General features: G+C 43.2%; 1 protein-coding gene across 1 annotated transcript in view; it reads left to right on the top strand.

The window, feature by feature from the left end:
* The window catches only part of LOC144821249 (protein NEDD1-like), a 478,128-nt gene that overhangs the window by 430,243 nt on the left and 35,280 nt on the right, over positions 1-12,605 (top strand). The window contains exon 11 of the mRNA XM_078678026.1: positions 9,619-9,772. Within this exon, the coding sequence (XP_078534152.1) occupies positions 9,619-9,772 (154 nt within the window). The remainder of the gene's footprint in view (positions 1-9,618; positions 9,773-12,605) is intronic.

The following is a 12,605-nucleotide window of genomic DNA, read 5'->3' as shown; positions in this document are numbered from 1 at the left end:
TGAAAAATAATAATAAGTGAAGATGGCGACCGAGTAACAACGCTGCGAGGATGCTCCGCTGGGTCTCCTCGCACTTATCGAACTCTCGCTACTGTAAGCATCTCTGGTAGCAGGGAAAGAAAATGCGAGATTTGTGAGCACGGTGTAATTCCCCTCTGAACGGAATCGTGGATGTAGCGGTAAAAGCACAAGCAATGCGGGTGAAGTGCACGCGAAGAACAGGAAGGGCAGCATCTTGTCAGTGGATACTTACGTTCTGCTTCACCCGCGAGGACGCACAGAAGGCTCTGCACTCATGGATGGAATTTGTCCTACACTATATTTTTCCGACGTGGCAGACCGGCACAGGATTACTTGAGTGCCTGCATCATCTTGTCGGTAATATTTCAGAGGAAACCAATTTGTCTCAAGGACGCCCGGGCGGAGGAGTGGGGGCCGGAGCTACAGTACCGGGACATTATTGCAGCTTTAATGGCAGCGCCGGAAACATCAAGCAAGTAAGGATGACGGGTAAGGGTGCGAGGGCTCTTAAAGGGAAAACTGCTTCTTCTGCATCTTCTGGCTCTCTGCAACAAGGCACGCTGTCTGTCACTCGCCAAAAGAAACCGGAGGGCGTGAGCTCTGAAGGCGGGAGCAATAGAGGGAACAAAGTGGATAAGGCAGACTCCACAGTTAAAAAATCCAAAAAATAAAGACATTTCAAACGCATCACAGTTAACAAATATGGGGGAAAAAAACATCACTCGAGGTGCAAGGGAATTAGTCTCCTAACAGCCGCTAATAACGAACAGCTTCACGGCCACAAAAGGGGGAGAAAGCAATGATTCTACTGTTAGACCCTGCAGTCAAGGGGCAACAAACCTGGTAGGGCTTGCGAATTCACCCTTGCCCGCCATGATGGACAGTAACACACTAGATTTGGCTCCCGAATCATTGACCTTGGTGGACGACACACTTGATCAAGGATCCAATATCCGAAGAGCTCCACCGTCGCCACCGCGAGTGGTACCAATCCTGTGCAAGTCAAGGCTACCCTTTTTTCCCAACCATCTGTAGAATGTGATGGCGCACAACCTAGTGATAATCCCAAGATGCTAGACAATCAGGACAAATTGTTCTCAATAACTGAAGAATAGGATATCTCAGACATTAGCATATCACTGTCGAGTAGAGAGGAAGGACTGAGGTGGTATAGCAGTCACGACTCTGATGCACATAGAGGCAAACCGAGCACCAAAAAACGTCTTAAAAAGAAAACCAGCTGAAGGCCGACTTCATAAAGAAAGTGACATGTCGGAGGAAGAGTGCACAGCAGAACTGAAGTGGGATTATAACAACACCTCCCTTACCTTACTTGAGAATACCACCTCAGCCGCTAGCCATGCGAAAGGGGGCGACTCCTCAGCAAATGGTCCAGCCATGGCGGATATCCTACAAACTATTAAAGGGTTTCAAGAGGAAGTAAAGGCAGATAGTCGCGTATCTAGACTAGCCGCGAAAACACTGCAAGGGGCGGTCAGAAAGGTCGGACGACCTTGTTCAGATATTACGGATCGAATGGCTTCGGTGGAAGGGAGGACAGAGCAACTAGAAAAAGATGTTGTTACACTCCAGGTACAGCACGAGGAACATGAGGGAGTGGTAAAAGACTTAATGTTGAAGATGGAGGAGCAAGAAAATCAGCAGAGACGCAATAACCTCCGCTTTCTTGGGATTCCAGAAGGGGCAGAGAAGGACGATCCCAGGAAATTTATGATCACCTTACTTAAGGGGGCTCTTCCAGAACTCCAATCTTGGGACCTAGATAGGGAAATCCAGTGAGCCCACAGATTTCCTCTGAGTCCTGGGAAACACGCGACAACATCACAGCACCCCCGGGCTATGCTGGTATTTTTTGGGAACTACTTACTCCGCCAAACTCTTTGACCTAGGAAGACCCACAAACAAGCGAACATTTGAGGGGATATCTTTTTTCACCAGGCCTGATTTCGCACACGCCACGGTGGACCGTAGATGGCGACTCTGGCAACTGTTGGAGCCATTCCAGAAACTGGGTGCTGAGGTCTATTTACAAAATCCTGCTAGGCTTCAAGGGGGCCATACGCAGCTTTATATCGGAAATTCAAGCACAAAAATATCTGGAGGAATTGTCTAGTCATAAGTGAGATGTTCAACTTTTCTCCGCTGGATTGTGGAATGGGCTTGAAGCAAACAGGGGTGTCTTCACTGAAATCTGTCAATAGAATGGTGGCTCAACTTAAGTCTGTCAGTAGGAGTGTGCAACTAAATAAGGCTTATACTGGTGGTGCGACCACGGTCGGCTCTGTCCTACCCTGTTTTATTTTTCTTTACTAGTATTTTTTCTTTTGCAAAAGAATAGGTACCCTACTGGGTGATGGGGAATGGGGGATTTCGCTACCAGAGACAAGGAAAACTATGAGCTATAACAGACTTGATTTTTTTTGGGGGGGGGGGGAGCTCAGCGGGCTCGCGGGGCTCTGTACATGGGATGCCAAATTCCTGGCTCGGCCAGGTAACAACGGTGGGGGGTGGTGGGTGGTAAGGGGTGGGTGGGTTAGGTCAGACAGAGTATTTCAGAATTTCATATTAGGTTGTAGACAAGTTTGGTGTAGTGACAACGCTAGTGCTCTACAGGTGCCAATTGGGGAGTGTGAGTATGGAGGAAAGAGAAAGATGAAATGGGTTGGCTAAAGTTTTTATCAATGAATATATGCGGCTTAAATGATAGTAAAAAAAGACTAATGGTTGCTGCAGGACTACAGGCCTGGGGAACGAATGTAGTATGCTTACAAGAGACACATGTGGAGGGGTCCCAAATGCATATTTTAAAATCACTTGGGTATAGGGTAATCTGTGCTTCTACGCAAGGTGCAGGAGTCCGGGGAGTTGCTATTCTTGCTAAGGGAAGTGGACTTGTTTTCAACCGCTCTAAAGCAGACAAATATGGACGATGGGCGATCACCGAATGCCAGTATGGAAAGGGACAAAAACTGACGCTCTGCACTATTTATGGCTGTAATTGTGATGACCCGGCGGTATTTGAGGTTGTTTCAAATAAACTTATGCATTGGCCTTTACCCCTTATGGTCTGTGGGGATTTTAATATTAATCTTCCGGTTAATTGGTCTTTAGAGGATAACTGGCAATATACGGGCCGCAAGCCCAAAGTATTTAGAGCACTGAGGGACTTTTGTAGTGTACATGGGCTAGTTGATGGTTCGGAGACAAGTAATCCTAGCGACCCCGGCTTCACATTTTTTCTAATCCACATCTTACCCACGCAAGACTGGATTATGTATTTATGTCAAATGCAATCAAAACTAAATGCAAGATGGAAAAACTCCCGTGAATTCTTTCAGATCACAACCCATTAATCTGCTCTAAAGAAATGGAAAATGATAGAAGCACTCCAACTCCATGGTCTTTTGGGAAAATTCTACTTTTGGACAATGATTACTGTAGTCACATGAGGGAATGGATTCTGAATTTTTTAGCAGTCAATGTGGGGAGCACATAAGACGAGATTGTGTGGGATGCACTGAAAGCAGGGATACGCGGGGAGACTCTGCAATACTCCTTAAAGGCTAACAAACAGGCTAAGCTAGTGATGGACCAGATGCCAGAAAATCTAAGGAAAGCTGAGGAGGGGTTGGTGAGAGAGACAATGGGGCATACACCGGGAGGAAAGGAGAGGTTAGAGAAGCTGCAGAGTCAAGTGGCAATTGATAAAGCTAAAATTACGAGTATCTTTACCGATAAGGCTGTTAAAAAAATGCTTTCTCAGAAAGAAACAATTTATGAGGTGAGTGAGCAGATTGGACATCAACTGGCTGTGCGTACAAGGCAACAGACAAACTCGAATTTGATTCGGGAAATTCTTGAGCCCCAGGGAAATCGCGTATCTGATCCAGAGCAGATAAGACAGGCTTTCTGCCAGTTTTATCAAGCCTTATACACAGGAACCGGGGGGGGTGGAACCCTGCAACCTGTGAGGAATATTTAGAGAGTGTTACCTTAGAAGAATTTGAGGATGTTGATGTAAACTCCCTAGAGGAAGCCCCAACACTAGATGATCTATCGATTACTATTAGAGGATTACCAAAGGGGAACGCAACGGGGTTGGACTGCATCCCATCAGAGTTGTATGCTGTTTTTTAAATCAAATTAAAGACACCTTATTTAATCTTATTCTTCACATTTTTGAAGGGGGTGCTCCACCAAAGTCTTGGTCCCGGGCAAAGATTTTTATCTTTCCTAAAAAAGGGAACCCCCAGAACAACTTGGCTCATATCGACCCATCACCCTTATTAATTCGGACTCTAAAATATATTCTAAAATGCTGGCAAATAAACTGTTGCCTATTCTGCATAAAGTGGTGGCTTCGAGCCAACATGGCTTCATTCCTGTCAGATCAACTGTCAACCACATTCAATGGGTGATTGCCTTATTTGACTCCACGGAGGTCACAGGAGACCCTATGGCACTGATACTGCTTGTTGCAGAGAAAGCATTCAATAGGGTCTCCTGGCCCTACCTGTGGGCTACCATGACTAGGCTAGGTATACGGGAAGGATACATTCAGGCAATTAAAAAAATATATGTGAACCCAAGGGCTGTAGTTATGGTGAATGGCAGCCTAACAGATGAACTGATGATTTCACGGGGAACACGGCAGGGATGCCCTTGTTCACCACTGTTTTTCGCCATATATATAGATCCTTTCATCCGTAAGCTAGAAGGGAATGGCGTAATCAAACTCATAATGTCTCAAAATGCTGTCACCAAAACACTTGCATATGCGGATGACATTGCAATCGTGACAGCTGAACCCAGTGCAGCCATGAGGGCCATTGAAGTTGAGGCGAACCTGTTTGGCTTGGTATCAGGTTACGCCCTTAATCAGGGTAAAACTCAGATTTTGCTGAACAAAAATAGCGCTATGGGGGACTCTCGAGTTATGGAACAAGCTACCTATTTGGGTGTCAGTATTCCATCGAATCTGGATAAGCTGGTTGATATAAATCTAAAACCCTTGCTGCCAGCCACAAAAAGATCTTCAACGCCTGGACAACTTGCACCTCTCTATCATCGGAAGAGTGAATGTGATCAAAATGATCTTCTTTCCTAAGATTCTATATCTCTTTAGGACAATTTGCCTGGAATTCTCACCCTCTTGGTTTAAAGCACTAGAACGCCTGTTTAAAAATTTTGTCTGGGCATACTCGCAACCTAGACGGGCTTCAAAATTTTTAACACTACAGAAAGATAGAGGAGGACTAGCCCTCCCTAATTTAAAAACATACAATTGGGCGACAGTGTTACTATATAGCAGCGAGCTGCTGCAGAACACCCGAGGGGAGGGAGTTGCACACACCTACTATTTTTCAATTACTTGTAGACAAGAGAATAGAGGATATTTTTGGCGACACTTACATGATAGCTATCACAAGAAAGAAAAATTTAAAACACTACTCAGTAGTTTTAAGGTTTGGAAGACTGTCCCCGATGAACAATTTTGCATACCTGCGCTTTCGTACGGCCATGAGGGCACTATACAACACGTTCCCCAATGAACCTGAACAACTGGCGACGCTGCAGGCGCTGCTAATGGCTCCGACACGCACGCATCTGGTAACGCGGCTATACAGCACAGCCCGAGCAGGCCATGGAGATCACGACACCGAAAAGTAGATGGGAGAGGGTGTTGGGCACATCAATTGAAGAATGGGACTGGCAGTATAGCTGTACACAGCTTCACTCCTTACATCTAACTGTAATCTACACATAATACACTTCAAGTTTCTACATCAAGTGTACCACACGCCCGCAAAACTACATAAATTAGGACTCCGAGACACTGACTCCTGCTGTCGCTGCAATGCGGCTGGTGCAGATTTTTTACAAGTGGTGTGGTCCTGCCCGGGTCTACAGGACTACTGGCGCGCTGTTACTGATGTGTTACAAACCATGCTTGCGGAACACATCCCGAACACCCCTCAGACGTGCCTATTGGGAATTAAAAAACGTAAACACACTAGACGTAGGAAGTTTCTGGCAGTGGCGCTGCTCCTTGCGAAACGAATAGTAGCGATCAGATGGGGTAGTAAGAGACCACCCAGGCTAAAAGACTGGATAACAGATATGACATATTGCAAAACGACACTGGAAGCCTATGCCGAAGAAATACCAATGGCGTCCAGACACAGAGATTTTTGGGAGCCACTGACGTTGTATTTGCAAGACGCTTCCGATTACACGTAATACACGACTGTCAATTGTTTCCCACACAGTTGTGGAGCCTTTAATGTGAAATGTTTATTGTGTAATTTTGTGGCAGATAGAGATGAATGGAATGGAATGGAGAAGTGTGGCTCACCGATTAGAGCGGCAGACCCTGAGGCAGAGGTCTGGCCCGGGACCAGGGTTCAATTCCCGATGCGGCAGGGTCTTGGGCTCAATGTCCACGGACTCGATAATTCTCGCCTAGGTGCCTACTCTAATCATGGGTCCCACACTGCAACTCTGGGCAATAGCTTGCTTAATCTCCACAACGGCCCCGAAAGCGCTAGGATGTCTGGCCTCACCTTGGAGGTGCCTAGTAAGGGGGCATCTCACAGGGAAAGCCAGGAAGGGTTCCACAGCAGTATACAGCGCCAAGATACCTTTCAGGTGATAGTGCGCTTTACAAGTATACACACATTTACATTTACATATGAGACAAAGGGAGACATGCAGGAGTAACCTGCAATTGATGTTACATGTCTTACTGTGTGCTGTTAAGAATGTCAGATAATATGTACTCTACAATGCCGTTCTACAGTGTCAGTTGTGTATTGTAATAATTGTTATATGCCAATGCAAGATGTGTATTTGCTGGTCAGAATAAAAAAAAAAATAGGTTTGGAAGACTGTAAAGAAAATGTTGGGTTTAGGGAGATGGTCGTTTTACACTCCCTTATAAAACAATGCAAGTCTCCCAGGAATCTTTAAGGACAGCTACATGAATAGATGGTTGGAGGCGGGGGTTATACAAATTGGATGCTTAGTTTCGCCTGAAGGCATACAGTCCTTTGAAGAGTTGAAAAACAAATTTGGTTTGGTTTGGCAAGATTTTTCCAAATGCCTGCAAATAAGGGATTTTCTGTTACATAAGGTTGGGGGATGGGGGGGCTAAGAAGCAACAAACTAGTTGAGGTTTTAATTCACGATAAAAAAAATACGATTGGAGGAATCTACATACTTATTAATGTATATTTTTCAGACGATATGGTAAAAACTTCTCAGAAATGGCAAGAGAGAGTAAGGGGTATCGGACGCTGAATTTAAATATGCTTTTTCTATGTCACAAACGATTCTCCTATCAAACAAGCTACAGGCTCAATTTTATAAAACTTGTTTTTTTCTTTATTATACTCCTGATAGGATAGCTAAGTGGGGGAGTGGCAAAAGCACATGCGGTCCTAGGTGCGGGTTGTACAACGCTGACGCCGTGCACATCTTTTCAACTTGTATAGGGTTAAAATCTATTAAACAAGAAATTGAGAAGTTTCTAACAACAGTATAGAAAACCCGGTAGTTTTATCTAGTGATGTCATCTTACTTGGGGCCGCAGATCCTAATAAAGCCTTGGTAGGACATGAACTTATTCCTGGCAATTTCAAATATAGAAACCTCTATGTACAAGCGAAAGGGTAGGAGACGACGCAAAATAGGCTTAAAAATCTGGTCTCCCCTGGTAGAATGGTGCCAGCTGCAAAACAGGATTTGAATGAGAATTAGTGTGTAAATTGTATTTTAAATAGCAATTGGTTACACGTGTTGTAAGATATTCTATATAAATGTCATGGTATTGTATTGTATATATTTCACGTTCTGTCTGACCGGCGGGTGGAAGGTGGGGGGGCGGAATTCTGATGTATGAAAAAAACTGAATAAAGATATTTTTTTTAAAAAGAAAAGAAAAATAATAATAATCAATTGTTCTAGTCCACACTGGGTCGGCCAGCATTGCTAGTATACAACAATGATGTCAGGCCTGAATGCAACCCGTACCATGGAAATTGCAAGCCCTGTTGATGGCTTTTTGTGGCTGCATTACGGTTCATTTCTTGCTCTTTTTCAATGATTGATTTGTTAGGGTGCCATCCCCGGAGCAACTAACGTCCGATTTTGCTGGGTTCTGGTTGGTTGGGGATCATATGCAAATTCTGTTTCTGTCACCGTTAGCCAGTATAGTTCACCAAGCACAGTGTTGGAGAAAAATCAAACAAAAAAGAAAATAAGGGGCGAGTACACCTTGACTCACGGGCCCATTTGGTGAGCCCCAAAAGTGCCCCTTATTAGTATTGAGATTAAAAATCAGAAACGTTTTTTTATAGCATTACGCTGCGCTTGGCCAACAGCCATACTTGGGGTATGGCTGCATGTGGTGGTTACACAATTTGTTTTTCAGACAGGTAACCAAAATCAAAACTCTTTTCTACTGTGGTAAACAGTGAGATTTAATGTAACAAAATTATTTTCTACAGGCTTTAATAGAAAGTAATAAGAATCTACATGCAAACTACTGACGTTAACATATATTTCTTGCAATACTCCTATTAGGCTACAGCCTTTATTGTATGTTTTTTTTTCAATAAACAGATCAGGACTATGGCATTGATCATTTGCTTACCACCATAAATGACTCAGTCTGGCTGTATGAGCATAGGTTTTCCATGAAGCTAACAAGTGCAACACAAACACACATTTTCAGTAATAGCACCCATGTTCTACCCTCTCAACGGTGGTAGTCAAGGGAACCAACAAGTGAGTGGAGCATAAGCCATTTTCTTTGTAGTACTTCTGGAAGCTCTTTTTCTGTTTATCGCCTAAGGTCTATCGACAGTTAGAAAATGGCCTGTAGCAGGTGCTCCAGGCCATCTTCTAGTTTGATTGGGTGTGGTACTCCACCATATTGCACTCTCTTGGTAGCAAGGGTGTGGTCTGATGTGGCACTGTGATATACATATTCTTTCACTATTGTACTGTATACTTCCTTTACATACAGTCTGGATTCTATTGGTTCGTGCAAGTTACTATACCCAGTGCTAGCAAGTGTCTGCCGCCAGCTGTGCTGTCAAGCCAGGCCTACAAAACATTATTTCATAGGAAAAGACATAGATACAAACTGGCAGTCACGCCCTGCTACGTAGGAAGGGGCTAGCTCTGGCTGGACTTATGCCAAGTGCACACCTCAGCTGACAGACGTTTATAATTGAAATTGGTTTCTTTGAAGAATTAAGAATGTAATCCTGTTTAGTAATTTAATAATTATTTTTCAATCTTTCAAGTGTTAAATAGCTACATAATGGTTTAAACTGACTAAGTGTTTGTATTGAATGTGGGGACAAGGACTAGTATGAAACACGGTGAATGGCAGTCAATGCTGTTGTTTTTGCACTAGTAATTTTACCGTTAAATAAGCAGTTTCAATGGCATATCCCTTTTTGTAAACAGAAAAAGTTAGTGGAAAAATGTAGATGCTTTTGTGATTTTCATCTTGGCTCAATAAATGGCTACATTCTTTTTTTATTTTTTTTATTTTATTATTTATAGGACCGAAAATCATGAATTCCGTCACTGCCAGACCTGCAAATTCAGTATCAAAAAATATTGCAGATACCATCAAAAGAGAAAGAAGTACATTTTTGAAATCAATTCAGATGAATTTCATAAAAGACACAATTCAAGAAGCAACAAAAGTTACCAGGTAATGCTGAATATAATGCTCTATACTTACCAAAAAAAAGAGTTGTTTAATTTTAAAGGAATGAACAAAATTATTTGGATGTTTAGGAAGTGCAAAATATCATATAATTCCAAATATCGGGCCTCATCTGTAAGGTAAAGAAATACCATTAAGGATAAATTAAAAAATACACTACAAAATAGAGACAAATGGTAGAGTGCACTGGTGATGGCAGCTTTTTAGGAACTGGACCACTTCCCATTTCTCCAGGGTCACAGTGAGTCTATTGCTTGAAAGCTGAAGTGCAATAATAGTGATTGTTAGAAGATGCCATGGAGTCCTGAATCTTACAATGCTTGCCTCAAGCTAGCCTTAGAACCAGCTCATGGATGCCCAGGCCATCAGCCAAATGGCCAGCAGTAGACAGACCCCTCAACACCAGTATGCTGGAGTGAGAGAAAATGGGTCCAGGTACTCTATCTGTTTCAATTATCTGCTACCACCACCAGCACAGTCTATTGGAAATCCCAAGGTCCACATGAATGATTAAAAGTCCAAGAGACAGACCAAGCCTGCAACAACAACTTGCAGGATATATCAATTTCATGCATCCAGATACAGCTGGTTAAGAAGAGGCAGAGAAGGTCCAGCTGTGCTACGGGATGATACTATTCTGCCTGGATACCAATGTCATTTTCTATTCAAGTTTGAAAATGTCTACAACGGCTAGAAGGGGAAGTACAGTCACATAAAGCTTTTCCAGTGATGATGAAGCCAGACATATGACAAGAGTGACTTTTATGTATTAAAAAGGAAGGTTTAGTCCTGGCAAAAGGTTTATTTTGCCTGGTCGAAATGGCAGTTTAAATCTGCGCACACAGGCTGCAAAGGGAGGCCTGAGACCTGTTTAAAGGGCAACGTAACTGGGTAACACAATCCGTACTGCAGGCCCATTAGTAGTACTTAATTTAGAGGCCCTGGGTACATTTAGTACCACTTTTCCAGGGACTTATGGGTAAATTAAATGTGCCAAGGGAGTGTAAATTCAACTACTAGGAGTCAAGAGGGGCAGAAAGGACTGGATCGCCCTCCACTCAATCCAACACTAATCAAAAAATGACCCAGTCCTCAAGGAAGCACAGAAATAAGTAGGGCTGTAAACAGTTCTAGATCGTCCAAAGAGCACTCTAATTATATCTCTATTCATAGAGATTATAACACTGTTTCAGGCTGTTGCCAACGTTAAAAAATGAGCCCATCTCTGATAAACAGAAAACCGTCCAACACAGTACAGACATTCACTAGAGGGACAACATTTAGGAAAAAGGTGTGAATAGCTAGATGACACCTCACGGGCGCACCACCAATGGGGCCCCTGGTTGGTACTCACCAGGTCGGCCCTGTTCTCATCATCGGTGTCAAATAGCTTAACGAAAACGTGTCCAAAACCCAAAGTAAGGAAAATAACAGTGAATGGTGCAGTGTACAAACAACATATATGTGACACGGACTAACAACGTTCAACATATAACACACACAAAACTGCGCAGCAAGATACTACTCATTACTTTATTTATATCTTCTTGTTGCATTGCAGTTTAACATGTAATATAAAAGGGTGAGATATGAATACTACCTATCGCCTCATACTCAACCCGATAGGTAGTATTCATATCTCACCCTTTTATATTACATGTTAAACTGCAATGCAACAAGAAGATATAAATAAAGTAATGAGTAGTATCTTGCTGCGCAGTTTTGTGTGTGTTATATGTTGAACGTTGTTAGTCCGTGTCACATATATGTTGTTTGTACACTGCACCATTCACTGTTATTTTCCTTACTTTGGGTTTTGGACACGTTTTCGTTAAGCTATTTGACACCGATGATGAGAACAGGGCCGACCTGGTGAGTACCAACCAGGGGCCCCATTGGTGGTGCGCCCGTGAGGTGTCATCTAGCTATTCACACCTTTTTCCTAAATGTTGTCCCTCTAGTGAATGTCTGTACTGTGTTGGACGGTTTTCTGTTTATCAGAGATGGGCTCATTTTTTAACGTTGGCAACAGCCTGAAACAGTGTTATAATCTCTATGAATAGAGATATAATTAGAGTGCTCTTTGGACGATCTAGAACTGTTTACAGCCCTACTTATTTCTGTGTTGCCTTGAGGACTGGGTCATTTTTTGATTAGTCCAAGGGAGTGTAAGCCAATTTCACAATGTTTAACGGAGAGAGCACAAACACTTTAGCACTGGTTAGCAGTGGCAAAGTGTGCAGAGTACTAAGGCCAATATGAAATGTATTCAACAAAAAAAGGAAGAGTTAATGAATGAATGACCAACTTGTAGAGCGCAAACAAATGCCCAAAGGTATCAAGGCTCTAAAGCGGTTCCACTGCCAGGAGGACGGGAGCATCAAACCTCTAAGGAACGGTTAAAGGGCAACAATCTAGGTCTTTAAGGACTTACAAAAGGAAAAGTGTGGCTCAAGGCAGGAGATTGATAAAGGGAGAGTGTTCCAAAGCTTGGAGGCTGCCACATCAAAGGCTCTTCCTCCCCACAAAGCCCTCCTGAATTTGGGAATAACCAGACTATTTCTATCAGCAGAACGCAGCTGTCTAGTAGCAACATAGCATTGCAGGAGGTGTTTGATTCCCTATGGACCCAAGTTGTAAAGATCCCTATGAACAATGCATAGGGCCTTGAACAAGATTAGGTTCTCAGCTGGGAGCCAATGCAGTTTTCTGAATGGCAACAAGGGGTGGTGATGGACAGAGTCTCTGAATTAAGCAGAGTACTCTCACCCAGTCAAGAGATCAGGGCTAGATCCAACACCGTTTTTTAGCTCATTGC

The sequence above is a fragment of the Lissotriton helveticus genome, chromosome 1_1 (genome assembly GCF_964261635.1).
Source record: "Lissotriton helveticus chromosome 1_1, aLisHel1.1, whole genome shotgun sequence".
In the NCBI taxonomy this organism is placed as follows: Eukaryota; Metazoa; Chordata; class Amphibia; order Caudata; family Salamandridae; genus Lissotriton; species Lissotriton helveticus.
This window is presented reverse-complemented; position numbering and strand designations above follow the sequence as displayed.